Here is a 15,693-nt window from a genome sequence, read left to right as displayed (position 1 = left end):
TACCACAGGAACAAATTAAGTGGTGGGAAGTAAAAGTGAATGTTGGCGGTTATAGGAATACGAGGCAAAATGGGTTCTAATTACAGGAGATTTCTAATAGTGTAACTGGTATACAGAAAGGGAAAGTAGTATCTGCCCCAGAAAGCAAATCTTTGCAAATAGGTTCAACACGAAAAAGAAACAGTTAACCTAACAGCAAGTGAAAGTCTACTCATTGGTACCTAAATGAGCACCAGATCTCATCACAAGTGCTGCCATATAGTCTGCAGCTATACACCCCCCACACAACACTGGATTTAAAGTATGAGCGTCAACCACAGTAGCACACCAAAAGGTTCCTCCAAGCAAAAACGTCAATACTAACCAAAATGGCCAAGACGGCAACAAAGGGGGAACAAAGCTACAACAAAGCTCAAAGCAAAGCAGATAATGGGTCTACAACAAAGCTACCAGACCAAACTACCAAGTTTAAATATTTCACAGCACTATTCTAGTTCAACTTTGGAACTCTTACCCTTCACACATTTTACCAGTTACACTTTGTCAGATAGTTACACCAGAAGGCTGGTCCAGCCATGTGTCCAGTAAGGCCACAAATCAACACGACAAATATGTTGGTGAAGCACTAGACACAGAGTTTATGCTCCCTAGTCCTAGTTTTTTAATACAAGTTGATCTTAACCCTAGTCTTCAGACAGATGCATATGCACCAAAAACAACGGTGCCAAAGAGCAAACTAGCAAGTTTCTGGAAACCAGATAAATGCTCCCAAGACATTGTCTTCAACAAGCTGTCACACTAAAGAGAAAGCGTGGTTGGTCTCCTATTGAGATGAACCATTACAAAAGAGATGCATGGTTCAGAGACTTGTGTGGCTATACTCACCAAAAGCACAATGAAACTGTAAATTCATGGGTTTAACACTATGCTATTGCTACTCTCTTCCAACATCAACCACAGAATACCTAAATTATTGTAACCGATCCAAAGAATTCTATCTTGTGTGGAACTCCCTAAGATACTCCTCACAATGCTAAATACCATTACTACTTTAAGCTGTACTCAGAACTTAGTTCAACTTGCATAAGCATTTAGCAAACCTAAAGCTAAGTTAGTAAGTCAGCACTGACTCAAAGTTCAATCTTACCAATGGGTCTAAAGATCCCGGACGAGCCCCCATTTGCCACAAACTGGTTCAAAGTAGGTGACACACACCTTCACACAAGAGGTTTACTTAAATATTTAAAAAATATATATTAAACATAACCTAACCAAGAAACAGATCACCAATAGGTTAAAGTCAGGTGGAGTGGAAGAGAGCACCTGAGCAGTTTACCTGGGCCAGCTTTTATGGCCTGCAAGACACAGGTTATCTGGATTAGCTGATGATCCTTCCATGGCAGCCAAGCAGCAGGTTTGGCTTTATGAGTTTGGGAAGTTTTTAACAAGGTAAATGAACACTCTAGTTTGAAAAAATGTGAATTTCTGAGCAATTATTTCATGGTATTTCAGAGTTTACGGGTTAATTTAATGCATTACACATGGTAAATATGGGTGTTGAAAAATGTCCTTTTTCAAGCTAATAATATGTACTCAAGCTTTGCTAACACCGTGTGTCATCTTTATTTTGCAGCATTTACCTCCATCCACCTAATTGCCACTGGTGTTTCCTGTTTCCTTGGGGCGGGGCTGCTATCTTTCCTGATCTATGTGTACTGTCAACGTTTCCACAAGCCTTCTCAAGAGTCTGCCATCATTCATCCCACCACCCCAAACCACCTCAACTACAAGGGCAATACCACGCCAAAGAATGAGAAGTACACACCAATGGAGTTTAAGGTAAGTGAAGCACACAATATTATGCAGAAATACAAATGAAAGTGCTGTTTACTTGGTGTTATTCAAATACACAAACACGCACACAATGTAAATATTAAGGATTCAAGGGCAGTGGGTGTGATTCATGTTTTATTTAGAGTTTTTATTCATTCATTTATCTCAATGGTGCAGTACGCGCAGAAGATGAATTACTGTTAATTTCTCTTCCTTCTCGCTCCTATACGGAGTCTGTATGGCTTTACTACCTGCACCAAGCCCTTATGAATGGGGCTCATTAGCTTTCTAAAGCATTAGTCAGCCTGCGACCTCCCACTACTATCGGTCTACTGTGCATTCACATTTACAGCAAGTCAAGAAGCTGTTTTCCTTAGAAGCCTGTAGACTTTTAGTGACATTTTGCATCCTTCAATTGTTTTACTCTCTGATTGAGTTGGGATATTGTTATTGCATTTCTTGTTCCTGTTTCTGCAAGATGCTTTTGAGAAACAGCTGAAAAAATTATCTTAAACTCTTCTTGAGCAAAACTAGGAGGTTTGATTTTTCACTCCAAAATCAGAAATTGTATCTGTCGTAAACATTCTGGTTAGGTGTCCTTCCCTCCTGCCTCTCTGAATGACCGTAGAGGATTCATTTATATTTAAAAAAAAAAATACTACAATGATCATTTAACAATTGCATCTGCACCTCCTCCTTCTTGTGAAGGCGGCTGTATAATATGCAGTTTTGGGCTGTCACGGACAAACTTACAACTACTACTCTACAAACAGGAATGCAGCATGGCGATGTCGCGCTAATCATTTTGACGCTGGCCCTTTAGTGGAAAAAAATGCAAATGGAGTAATGGAAGTAAAATGTTCCAAATGAAATGTTTGTAATTCAAACAAAGAATAAAATCCAGTTGACTTGTGGCAGCAGAAGCTTGTTTGTGTGATGTGTCCCTCAGCTGTTATCATGACTGCGCCAAGGGGGACGTAGCATGGAGACAAATAACGGAGGAGTAACAGCCATGCATCTTGGCACCGCCTCAGTAGGTATTTTCATCATACTGTCTCCATGCATCAAACTTGATGTCCTAGCCAGGTTGATTAGATCCAAGTCACACAGTGTGGACTGTAATGAACTTATAAGGTTGTCAAAATCTTGCAGTGTAGACACCTTAAGGAAAGAGGCTGGATGGGATTTGGTCCCGAGTGCTTCAGCCATAAAAAAAATCCCCCACATAGAAGAAAATCTATGTTACGTCATGATATCTCTCACAAAGGACTGGGCCATCCACATTTTACTATTGCAGCCAGGCACTCACCAGATGATGTCAAATAAGTCTGTGAGAGTTTTGAGTTTAAGGCCTGTGGGATGAGGTTCAAACTGGGCCATGCTTTTTTAACATTAACCTCGTGTTTGCAGTCTGTTGGTGTTTGTCACTAAATATCTTTTTTAATAACATTTCATTTCAACTCAACTTTAATTATATAGCGTCAGTTTAATGACAGTTGCCCCAGCGCTTGACATTGTAAGGTTAAGACCCCAACAATCAGACGACCCCTCTGACAAAGCACTTGGCAACAGCGCTAAGATAATCTTCGTTTTAGCTGTGAATGTGCTGGTCTTTGCTTAAAGATGCATGTTAAAAACTAATTTTAAAAAAAGAAGAAGCTAAATTCGTGTTTCAGGGTTACATTTGGACAAATAGAGGCCCTTTTTTCTCCTTTCCACACAGACCGTTTACCTGCCAGACTGCAAACTGACTGCAAATAACACACATAATTCCTTTTGCCACTGATTTTATATATTCGCACAGTATGTTGTCTGTTTCTAGAGGTTACTGTGCACATCAGACCACAATTTGGTTAGGCTGTCCACCTCACAAGCATCATGGCATATGTAAAGATGGTCACTTTGCTCACTATCTTCTTAGTAAAAGCCTGTAATATTAAAATAGAAGTATCATAGTATTATAAAGCTATTTTAAGTCTGTACAAAACTTATTTTTTTGCCAGCCAGTGTTTCCAAGCGCAGATTCATCATTCATCATCAACAAACGTGGTGCCAAATAACTATTTCTCATCCCAGTGTTTTTTGATTGTGTCAGCCTCTCGATACTTGTTGTCTTCACTGTTATTGTTGGCGGTTGTGTGGATGTGTTGCTGACAGCCATCGTGGTGTTGAGAGCCCGAACTCATTAGCTTTAATGACCAGAGGGGATAGCCAGACTCTGCTGGATGTGCATCCGATGTCACCATGTAGCACTACGGCACTGTTTATGCAGTGGCTTCCCTCTCCTCCAGGCCAATTTATGTTGCCCACTGTTGTGCATTTCACTGACTCTAACCTGATTATCTTCCTGCCCTGCTCCCCAGAGCTGTTCAGATGGATTACATTAGTCTAATGCTTCCCCTGGAAAGTGTTTCACCTTATGGTCGGCTTTTACCAGAGACTCAGCAAATGCATTAGAATAAAATGTTTTTATTTGAGAGCTCCAATGAATTCCCGCCATCTCCTATATTAAGAGCATTGAGTATGCTTGACAAGATCCAAATTAAATTTGTTAAATTGGTTTGCTTTGGTTATGAATACACTTTCGCTCACACAATAACCTCAAAGCTACTGGAGGTATTTTATTTACCTGCAGGGAAGATTAACTTCTATATTATCTGCACCTCTGAGGAATGCAAAACAAAACTGTCCACGCCAAAAACCCTATTTCTGTCTCAAGAATTCCATCTATAATTGAATCCTCAAAACTTGGTCTGAAAGTGACTGAAAATATATTCCAGTGTTGCGTTATTTTCCAGATCTACATGTATGAGGGATTTTCCAGAAGTGGATGCCTGTATCTGTAACGAAGCAGATTGAGCTGCATAAGAGTCGAGTGTACTTCAGTAAAATAACATTTATTTTGGAAAAAATACTTGACAAGCTCATTTGCATTGGAAACATGCTGAAGTATTTTTATTGCTTTGGCAGCCAAACAACTCGAGGATATATTCACATTCACTTCCTCACCAAGTTAGAAGATAAGATTACTCATGTGGGTATAATAATTATGAGGCTAAAGACAAAGACAGTTGGCTTAGCTTAGCATGAAGATGGTAAATAAAGGGGATGGCTTACTTGGCTGTTTAATGTTTATAAAATATTGTCTGCTGGCATAGTGTTTCATAGTGTGCATATGATTTTAATGCGACTTTCTTCCCTTCTGTGTTATTTCAGACACTGAATAAAAACAACCTGCTGCCAGATGAAAGATCCAATTTCTACCCAACACCGCTCCAGCAGACGAACGTCTACACCACCACCTACTATCCCACAGCGCTCGGCAAATTTGACTACCAGCCCAACTCATCCCCATCACCGTGCAGGACCTACAACCACACTAACAATAGCTGAGACCCGCCCCAAATCCGGCTCTCCACCCCGCTGCCCCAAACGGACGCCACCCCCCAATGCCATGGTGACATAACTGAACCGACATGAACTGAAGTGTTTTTCAGAGCTTGGCCAAGTTCCTCTGATCACCATCGCCCCCTGTCTTTGCTTTCTAGCCTCTTCACGTTTGTTTTTAAGGGTCTTTTTGGAACTTTCCATCAGGAGATCTGGATTGGAGAGGAATGCCCCTGTCCTATTATAGTCAGGAACTTGTGCAAGCAGCTGGGGCTGTGTTGTTGTAAAGGCCTGACTGGATAACGCAGTGTCAACTCTCAGCTTCATGCAGAGAACTAGTGGAAAACTCTACGAGGACGAGTAACGGCTTTAGACAGATTGTTATTACCGCGCACTTCAGTGCCGATGCCGGGTCGGTCGAGCATCCGCACTTCTAGAGGCTAACACGAACACAATAAATTTAAAAAGAAGAAACATTTCTGTGGAGCTGGGTCACCGTTTTATGCCTCTCCATCACAAACCACATTTTCAGCTTGTAATGAACTTCGAGTCCCTCGACAGCAAAAGCAGTTACAGAGAACAAAAAGCACGTATAGCTACGTCCTTGCCACACAGCACAAAGCAAGAGAACAACAGTAAAAAAGAGAAAGCTCAATGAAGTCAATGCTGGAGTAAATTAGAGATCAATATCAGCTCGGTTGTTTGGGGGAGGGGGATCCACGCCCTTCATTGTTGCTATTTCACACGACAGAAAAGATAAGAAGTTTGGGGTTGATTAGGGTTTGACTACGCTTCACATCATCCTCAGTCGAAGGAGAAATATACCGCTTATGAGTCGAGTCCCTTGTCTTTAGTGGGCAGGGATATCGACTCCTACAGTCAAAGCACGGAGCGTTGGAAGCGTTCTGAACTGTAAAAGCTTTGGGAATTCCGTGGGTGCCTGTATGCAATAGAAGGCAGGGGCGAGATTTGTTTTATTTCTACTTTTTTTTCCTCTATTTTTTGTTTTGTTTTTCAAGAACAATACAGACTTCTGGAAAGGAATTGATTGATTCTCCAATTGATTCTCCAATGGATGCATCGATTCTGCTGAGTGCTAAATAGCCCGGTGGTCATATCAAATATGGCCAGTGTGCTGAACAAGTGGATTGGGTTTTCTATGATGGTAGAATAAGCTAGTAGATTGTCACTTGTTCATTTTTTTTTTTTTAATGTTTGTTTTTCTAAGATGATAATTGTTTTATGCTCAGATGAGCTGTAGCATAGGAAGAAATATTTTGTTAAATAAGATAACTAATTATTTCTTGTTTCTCTAATTTCCATTTCACTGAATGAACACATTCCTTTTGTTTTTGATTGTTCGGCTTTGTGACCATTGCATCTTCGATACATGAAATGTTAACACACAAAAAAAATAAAAGGATTTCAATTATATTGTTTTTGCAAAGAATGTCAAAAAATATCGATCTGGGCCCTCTTGAAGAGAAAAGAAAATTGCTGAATTACGCTTGCCTAAGTTTACCAGTGAACATCAAAAGGGATGCATGCGTGTCTGAATGTAAGTGTGCTTGAATGAGCAAAGAGAGCCTACTGTATTTTGTACAATGTAAATGCTTTCATACATATGACTATGACGTCTGCAAAGCGTGTGTATGAGTGTGCGTGTGTGTGCGTGTGTGTGCACTTCTCCACATTGTGTTGCAGGCATTCTACTGTTTCCTTTTCCTGTTTCATGTCTGAGATGTTAATCATTGTAAGTTAAAGCATCACACCTCTGGTCCGTGCGGAGGTGGAATGGACGTTATTTATAGTCAAAGCTTGGTTTATAAAGGGCATTCTCACAGCTATATTTTATTATTATTGCCTGATCGATGAATGCTAACCCAGCAATGCTTTTCAGTTCAGCTAATGTACATGCACGAGATGAGAGCTCTATCTGTATATAGGAGCGACAGCCTTCTACCCATTTAATGTCCTTGAAGACAGTTGTGTATATGTATCTGTATATTGTATAGCTAACACTGTTTGTTTAAAAAAAAGCCTTATAGTTGTTTAAAGAGAAAAAAAGTACAGCAGCTAAGTACACACCAACCATGAGGTTTGTTTGGGGACAGAGCTCCACAACGTGACCGACCGCTTGTGACTTGTGACCTTTCCCAGCTGCTCAAACACAAAATCTCCAGAGTCACATGAACCCGGAATGAAAATAACCCACCAATGAGAGTACCGCGTATCATACGCTGGAAATGATCATTTATAACGGCGATATGAAATTTAAAAAGATGTCATTTTGATGTAAACTCAGCTTGTGGTCAGACGGGTGTTCAACTGACTGGTCGATCTCGAGCTCTGTCCCCTGCGATGTGAGGCTCTGTGTCCTTCTATGCAACTTACCAGGTGTACTGTTAGACCTGTCATGTAGACAAATGTATAGTAATCACTGCCTTTTAGACACTGTGAATTTTTGGTACCCTATATTTTTGTATATTGTACATTATCAAAGGACAATAAACCTTGATGCCAACATAAAAAGTTAATAGGTTTTTGTTTTTTGGGGGTTTTTTTTTACTTGCCAGCAGCTGAAATTCATATTATCAAATACGAAATGTAAGCAAAAAGTCAAAGATGAAACAAGAACTTCCAGATTCTGCTCTGTAAGTAGGAAAACCTGATGCAAAGTCCTAATGATGCTTTAGTTAGACTATAATAATTATACCAAACAGGAAAAGAACCATTGGACAGCAACTCAATGCATTTATGACCTGCTGAAGTTCAAAGTAAGCGTCAAAATAGGGAAGAAGGTTATTTAAGCAGCTTTGAAAGGGGCATTGTTCGCAGCAGACAGTCTTTCAGAAACTGTTGATGTGCTTGGATTTTCTCTTGGGTTTACAGAATATGGTCTGAAAAATAGAATATCAAGTGATTGATTGGCAGGTCACTGAGCAAACTGCCTGTTGATGTGAGAGGAGAACGGTCAAACTGCTTTGAGCTGATAGGAAGGCAACTATTTGTTACATCTAAGGTATGCAGAAGAGCATCTCTAAATACCAAACATGAAGCAGATGAGCTACCCAAGCAGAAGACCGCACTTGGTGCTGTTCCTGTCACCTAAGAACTGGAGACTGAGGCTACAATTCCCAAGCGGGTCACCAAAACTGGGCAAGAGAAAATCAGAAAACTGGTCCCGGGTCTGATAAGTCTTGATCAGAATTTGGTGGAACCAACATGAAAATACTGATGTTTTGTTACTGACCATGTCCATCCTTTTAGGACCACAGTGTACCATCTTCTGATGGCGGCTTCCAGCAGGATAACACACCATGTCACAAGGTTTAAATCCTCTCACACTGGTTTTATGAACATGTACTCGAATGGTAAAAAAAAAAATGGTTCCAATACAGCACTTTTCTACTTGAGCACTCAAATCGCTTTATACGATAGACCTCATTCACACAAACATTTTTCTCTCTGCTTTTTCTAGCAAAGTGCTTTCAATCTAACATTCACACTGCCATGCAATATGTTTGCTCATCGACAACAAAAGTGACAGTCTGAATTTTTATGGTAAAGCCAGAAAGAAAAAGCTAATATAATTACATAAAACTTACGAAATGAATTTGTATGTATTTGTTCCCCTACAACACAGCCAGAATTGTGGCTCCCAAAGACTGGCTGTGTACCCATGTTGCACACAGAATAAATCAGTCACTCAGAGATATTCCCAATCTCAGCCCATTAAGTGTAAAGCGTACCTGTCCACAGAATCAACTCATTCTGACCTGTACAAGGCTGGAATGGGAGAAGCTTGGTGAGAATGCGATGACTATTTGAAAATGGAAGAAATATAAAATAACCAACGGTTGTCGTTGGTCTAGAGCTCCATGCAAAACCTTGCCTCATGGGTTCAGGAGGATCATGAGAAAAGTTGTGAATCAGCCCGTCTTAAGTTTGCCATCGATCATCTAAAAGATTCAGAGAAGGCTTGGGAGAAAGTGATGTGGTCAGATGACACCAGAATCAACCTCTTTGACATTAACTCGACCTGCCATGTTTGGAGGAAGAGTAATCCTGGCTGTGACCCAAAGAATTCAATCCTCACAGTTAAGAACAGAGATTAAAACAGGGGTGTCGAACTCCAGGCCTCGAGGGCCGGTGTCCTGCAGGTTTTAGATCTCACCCTGGGTCTACACACCTGAATCAAACGATTAGTTCATCACCAGGCCTCTGGAGAACTTCAAGAAAGGTTGAGGAAGTAATTTAGCCATTGAAATCAGCTGTATTGGATCAAGGACACCTCTAAAACCTGCAGGACACCGGCCCTCGAGGCCTGGAGTTGGAGACCCCTGCTTTAGTGTTTGGCAGCAAGGACTTCTCCACCAAGTACTTATCTCACTCAATGGCATGCAGATCCTAACTTTTATATAATGTGTGGGGGGGTTCTGGATATATGGTTGACATTCTGTCACTCTCTCCATTAAAATGAAACTAGCATAAAAATAAAGACATTTCTTGTAAGCGAGAAAACTTAGAAATTCACCAGGGGTGAAATAATTATTTCCACTGCTGTCTGTATATAATTCTAAATGACACATAAAAGCTATATGCATTACAATATATTTACATTATGATGTGTCCATAAGGCATAGTTATTCGGTATGTAAGCTTTCGGGCAACTCTAACAAACTTAAGCTCATACATCTCCATTGACAATAGATTACAAAACGTTCAAATGGTTTTAAAGGAGAGTAGTGATCTGCAAAGGTTTAACTGTTGGTTGGCCATTTGTTGAAAAACACATTGTTTACCTCATAAAAACTGAGTGGAAATAAGAATTAAAAGACCTTTTTTGGAGCAACTGTTTTGATGAAGTAATTGACATGAGTAAAGGTCAATTAGGACGTCATAATTATTGTGCTAAGTAACACCTCTGTAAACCTATCACTCCATGTAAAAGGACTACTGTATAAAAAAAAAGGCTCCTTTCCATGTAACGGGTGTGTTGTGAGGCTTTCAGTCCCTTCAGCAGTGATTTGTCCTGTTTTGACAGTAGCCTATAAACCAAAACCTTAAAGAAAATGAGAGCAGGAATGAAGTCTATCCTACTGTTAGAAAGAAAGAAATGAGTTTAGTTGAAAGCTGAAAATAGAAGATTTCTGTTGTCATTCACCCTGTTGCTGTTTTCTTTATTCCACACACCCGACCCAGCTGCCTACATGTGTGCTTTGCTCTTGAGCTGCCTAAGGTTCACTGTTTGAAATGCAGAGCCTTCAGCTTTCAGGCCCCTCTTCTGTTAACCAGCTCCCAGTTTGGATTCAGGAGACAGAAACCCTTTCTACTTTTAAGATTAGGCTTAAAACTTTCCTTTTTGATAAAGCACATTGTTATTGCTGGATCAGGTGACCTCGCTTAGTTATGCTGCAATAGGTCTAGGTTGCGGGGGCTGCCCATGATGCACTGTTTTTTTTTCACTCACTATGTGTTTATACACCACTCTGCATTTAATCAATATTCATTTTTAATCTCTGGCTCTTTTCCACAGCGTGTCTTTGACCTGCCTTCCTCCCCTCACCCCCAACCGGTCATGCCAGATGGCTGCCCCTGAGCCTGGTTCTGCCGGAGGTTTCTTCCTGTTAAAAGGGAGTTTTTCCTTCCCACTGTCGCCAAAGCAGGTCATATCATATAAATATATCTATTCTTTGTTGCTTGTCCTTGTCAAGGTCATAAGGGGGCTGGAGCCTGTCCCAGCTACCATATGGTGAGCGGCAGGGTACACGCTGGATGGGTACTCCAGCCTGTTGAAGTGCTAACATGGAGAGATAGACAACCATTCACACTCATGTTCACATCTATGGGCAATTTAGATTTTCCAGTTAACCTAACCCCACTAACTGCATGTCTTTGGACTGTGGGAGGAAGCTGGAGTTCGTGGAGAGAACCCACACAAGCACAGGGAGAAGAAAGGCCACGGCCAGGTGGTAGAATCAAACTCAGGACCTTCTTGCTGTGAGGCAACAGTGCTTATCACCTCGCCACTGTGCTGCCCATCAAATATAAGATATGTGATATGGGTTTTCTCTGTTTTCTTTGTATTTTTGTTGGGCCTTAACCTTACAATATACAGTGCCTCGAGGCAGCTGTTGTTGTGATTTGCCATTATATAAATAAAACTGAACTGAAAATTGAATTGAACTCATAAATGTGGGGACCTACATTGCAACACTATCTCCTGGATGACAGCTGGATGGCAGCAATATGGACCAAAACTATTTGAGCATCAATGGGTAAGGCTGTGTATCAACACAAGCGAAGAAAATGAAACTAACACTACAATTTATTTGGCTAAAATGTATCAGTGTTGCCAAAGACTGAAGGGCTGGCATAATGCTCATTTTTCTGTGTCCCGTAATACCAATTTTGGTCCAACAATAAAACACATAAATATACTGAATGACATATCAGACTGTGGATTTATAGTGCACAGTCTATGTAGTGACAGTAATTTTCAAGGATTTAGAGGATTATCTAGCCTCTTCGGGGACAATAGTAATAATGGTGCACAGGCATAACAATTTTTACTCCCATACAGCAATCCAACCTGATTGTGTCTTTTATAAAATACACATGAATGAGTAAGCAGACAGTTTGTGATCTTGTCCTTCTTGCTATAGGCTTACAAACTTGTCAGCAACCTTCAATTAAAACCACCCACTAAACTCCAAGTTTGAAAAGTGAAGTTAATGTAAACAGGATTAGTTCAGAATGCCAAATAATCGATGTCTAAGGAATAAAGTACACTGCTCTCCAACCTCCAGAAGTCACCAAAAGCTGCACATTGCATGATGTGCATGACACTGTGCATCATCTGAATCCAACAGTTAAATTCACCAGGAATGAGAAAAGAATGAAAAAAAAATTAAAACATGAAAGATTTTTTTTTTTTTTTAAACAGTATAGAAACCACAGACTTTGTATGTCAGAACTTCATTTTTCTCCACAACTTGCTAATGGATCAACAAAAGCACAAACAAGAGTAGCCAGTATATATTTTCCCCCATTTGATAACAGATGCTTTCTGCAGGTACGTGGTCCCAAGCTGCCACTGGCAGATCATTTCCCCACGAACCAGCATTTATGGTTCAGCAGGGTAGGCGCGTTTGTGGTCGGTTGGCAGTCCTGTTGCAGCCGCTCTGTTGTCAGATAGAGGCAATGGACAAAGTATAAGGTACAACAAATCTCTGGGCCACTCTTACTCTCTTTTATGCTATTGAGTTAAGTTATACCATACAAAGAACTGAAGTGAAACCGAATGTTAAACAACAACAAGCTTTTCATGGTGTATTTGTTTAACTTAAAATCGCTGTGTACTCCGCTGTCGCTCCCTTCCCTATTCCAGCCTACTAGTTAACCAACCAAGATGTGCAGACGCATACATAATCGCATGTAGCAGTGCGCAGTTCGGATTTTTGGAGAACTAAACAGGAGCATGGCTTAAATTATTGTCTCACAAATGTGTCAGTATGCTACACACATTTTGGATCTAACAGGGGAATGGGTATGATTTCACTCCTCTCCATGGCTAGCTGATGGACCAACAGAACATGTAAAAGTGTATCACACACTGGTTATACCATATGCTTTGTACACTGCCTCCATCTGACAACAGAGCTCTTTGCAGGTAGCCAGGACGGTCACATAATGATTGATTGATTGATTGATTGGTAATTAATTTCAACATGTGAACAATATACAGGTACATTTAGAAAAGAAAATAAGAGAGAGAAAAAATACTACACACAAAAAAATGTTCAGATTAATTTACATGTTGAAAGGGAGTCGGAAGAAGTAAACACTTATTTAATCCCACCCCTTTGCCATAAATTATCAGTTAATATTTAGTCAGCTTCCTTGATATAATTTGTAATAAAAATAGTGAACAGATTTCTGATATACTATATACTATAATATCACATCACATCATGATTTTTTTATAGAGACATTCACTTAATTTAAATATTTTCCTTTTCTTTATAGTTCGAGAAGATCATATTTTTATAACTCTTTTTGAACAGTTTTATGTTTGGACATTGCTTTAATTCCATATTCAGACTGTTCCACAGTTTCACTCCATGAACAGAAACACAAAAGCCTTTTCTTGTAGTACGGACCTTCCCTGTTTTGAAGTTACAAAAACCCCTTAAATTATAACTTCCTTCTTTCAAAAAAAACATACTCTGAATATTACCTGGCAGTTCTTTATTTTTTGCTTTGAATAGAATTTGTGCTGTTTGGAATTTCACTAGATCATCAATTTTCAATATTTCAGACTGCAAAAATAGTGAGTTTGTATGTTCCTGTAACCTGCAATGTGGATGATTCGAATTGCTTTTTTTTTGAAGAGTAAAAAGTGAATGTAATGTGGTTTTATAGTTATTGCCCCAGACCTCTGCACAATAGCTTAAGTATGGTGAAACCAGTGAACAGTAGAGAATATGAAGTGATGTTCTGCCAAATACCTGCTTTGCCTTGTTGAGTATTGCAATGCTACGTGATACTTTGGAATGAATATATCTTACGTGAGCTCTCCAGTTAAGTGTTTCATCTGTTATTACCCCCAGAAATGTATTTTCACTGACTCTTTCAATATCAACGCCATTTATTTGAATCTTTGCATTTGCATTTAAACTACTATTTCCAAATAACATAAGTTTAGATTTATTCAAATTTAATGATAATTTGTTTTTATCAAGCCAGAACTTCACTTTACTTATTTCATATCCTCCAGTAAATTCTGCAGATCATCACCAGAGCAGAAAATGTTTGTATCGTCAGCAAAGAGAACCATTTTTAATACTTTGGACACTTGCAATGTCAACAAGCAATGTCCACACATAAGGAGCAACCACCATTTAATTTCACAAACTGCTTCCTGTCACCTAAATAACTCTGGACCCAATCTAAAACTACCCCTCTGACACCATAACGTTCCAGTTTTCCTATTAATATATCATGATCTGTAGTGTCAAATGCCTTTGTCAAGTCTATGAATAACCCAGCCACATATTGCTTTTTGTCTATGGAATTTGTGATGTATTCTATTGAATCTAATAGTGCCGGTGATGTTGATCTGCTTGATCTGAATCCGTACTGACTCTCAGTGAGTAGTTTATGTTTATCTATAAATTGTTCCAGTCTGTTTTTAAACAGTTTTTCAAGAACTTTTGAGAATTGAGGTAGTAAAGAGACAGGCCTGTAGTTTGTGAAATGGTGTTTGTTTCCAGATTTGTATAGAGGTATAACTTTTGCTATTTTCATTCTATCTGGAAATTGACCAGTTTGAAATGATAAATTACAGATGTATGTAAATGGTTTTATAATAGCCTCAATGACTCTTTTAACCACTATCATATCAATATCATTACAATCCAAAGATTTCTGATTTTTACATTTTTTGACAATTTCAAAAACTTCATTTTCATCAACACCTGTGAGGAACATAGAATATGGATTTCTGTCAATCAGTGTATCCGGTTTTTCCTGTGCTTTCCCAGGATGAGTGATTGTTCTTGCTAAATTTGGTCCAGCAGTTACAAAGAATTCATTGAGACTATTTGCCACAACATCCATATTGTATTCTTCATGGTCATTACAAATGAAATACTTGGGACAGTTCTTTTGTCCAGTCCCACGTTTTATAACACTGTTCAGGATTTCCCATAATCTTTTATTATTATGTCTATTTATAGTCCACTATGCCAGTGGACTGTGAATCTGCTACCTCTGCTAAACCATAAATTCCATGCTAGACAGGTGAAACCCCTCTTTGATGAAAGACACATTTGTGAATGTAAGTGGATGACATAACCTATGTCGAAGACACCGCTGCCAGCTTGTGCTAGCTGTGTAAAGTTACATGTAGTTAGATTTCTAGGTGCATGTGTGTCAGGTTAAGACACAGGGTTTCAGATAACAGCAATAACAGCTTACCTATGGCATACATTAGGGAAGCCTAAGTTCACTGTAAAGCTAATACCGCACACTTCTTTTTGTCTGATTCAGTATTTGTTTGCTGTAATAAGCCAGATTCCTCCAGTAAGTTCTTCTTTTTTAAATCTGTGTTTTGCTAACCAAATTTGCATCCCGTCTCATAACACAATAAAGTACATTCCTTGCTAACTGAGCTAGTTAGCACAACTGTTAAAGAGTTAAAAACTCTCAAAGTCTACTCTTCAGAAAGCAATGACAAATTCAAGGCTTCAAAACAGTAATCTGGACACAATTTAGTAAAAATGCAGTGACTATTTTTTATAATTTGGTTAAGTGTCTGAGTGCAGTCAGCCCAGGACTCAAAGAGAGTTAAATGCAAGTAATGCAGTACACAGCCACACTGTGACATTTCACAGGAGACAAAAAATCTGCAAGTAGAATTAACACCAGTTTTATCACTTAGTAGCCTACTTTTCACCAAGATGCAAA

General features: G+C 39.3%; 1 protein-coding gene across 7 annotated transcripts in view; it reads left to right on the top strand.

The window, feature by feature from the left end:
• Positions 1 to 6,652, top strand: part of sema5ba (sema domain, seven thrombospondin repeats (type 1 and type 1-like), transmembrane domain (TM) and short cytoplasmic domain, (semaphorin) 5Ba) — a 192,874-nt gene extending 186,222 nt beyond the window's left edge. For 6 of the 7 annotated variants that reach the window (XM_026144737.2, XM_026144735.2, XM_080290787.1 and 3 more), the window contains 2 exons: positions 1,634 to 1,839; positions 5,050 to 6,652. In XM_026144737.2, the coding sequence (XP_026000522.1) occupies positions 1,634 to 1,839; positions 5,050 to 5,226 (383 nt within the window). In that variant the 3' untranslated portion in view covers positions 5,227 to 6,652. Of the gene's footprint in view, positions 1 to 1,633; positions 1,840 to 2,782; positions 2,867 to 5,049 lie in introns of all 7 variants that reach the window. The other variant, XR_013902313.1, reaches the window with a different exon arrangement.
• The last annotated feature ends 9,041 nt before the right edge of the window (positions 6,653 to 15,693 follow it).

This window comes from Astatotilapia calliptera, chromosome 16 (assembly GCF_964374335.1).
Source record: "Astatotilapia calliptera chromosome 16, fAstCal68.1, whole genome shotgun sequence".
In the NCBI taxonomy this organism is placed as follows: Eukaryota; Metazoa; Chordata; class Actinopteri; order Cichliformes; family Cichlidae; genus Astatotilapia; species Astatotilapia calliptera.
This window is presented reverse-complemented; position numbering and strand designations above follow the sequence as displayed.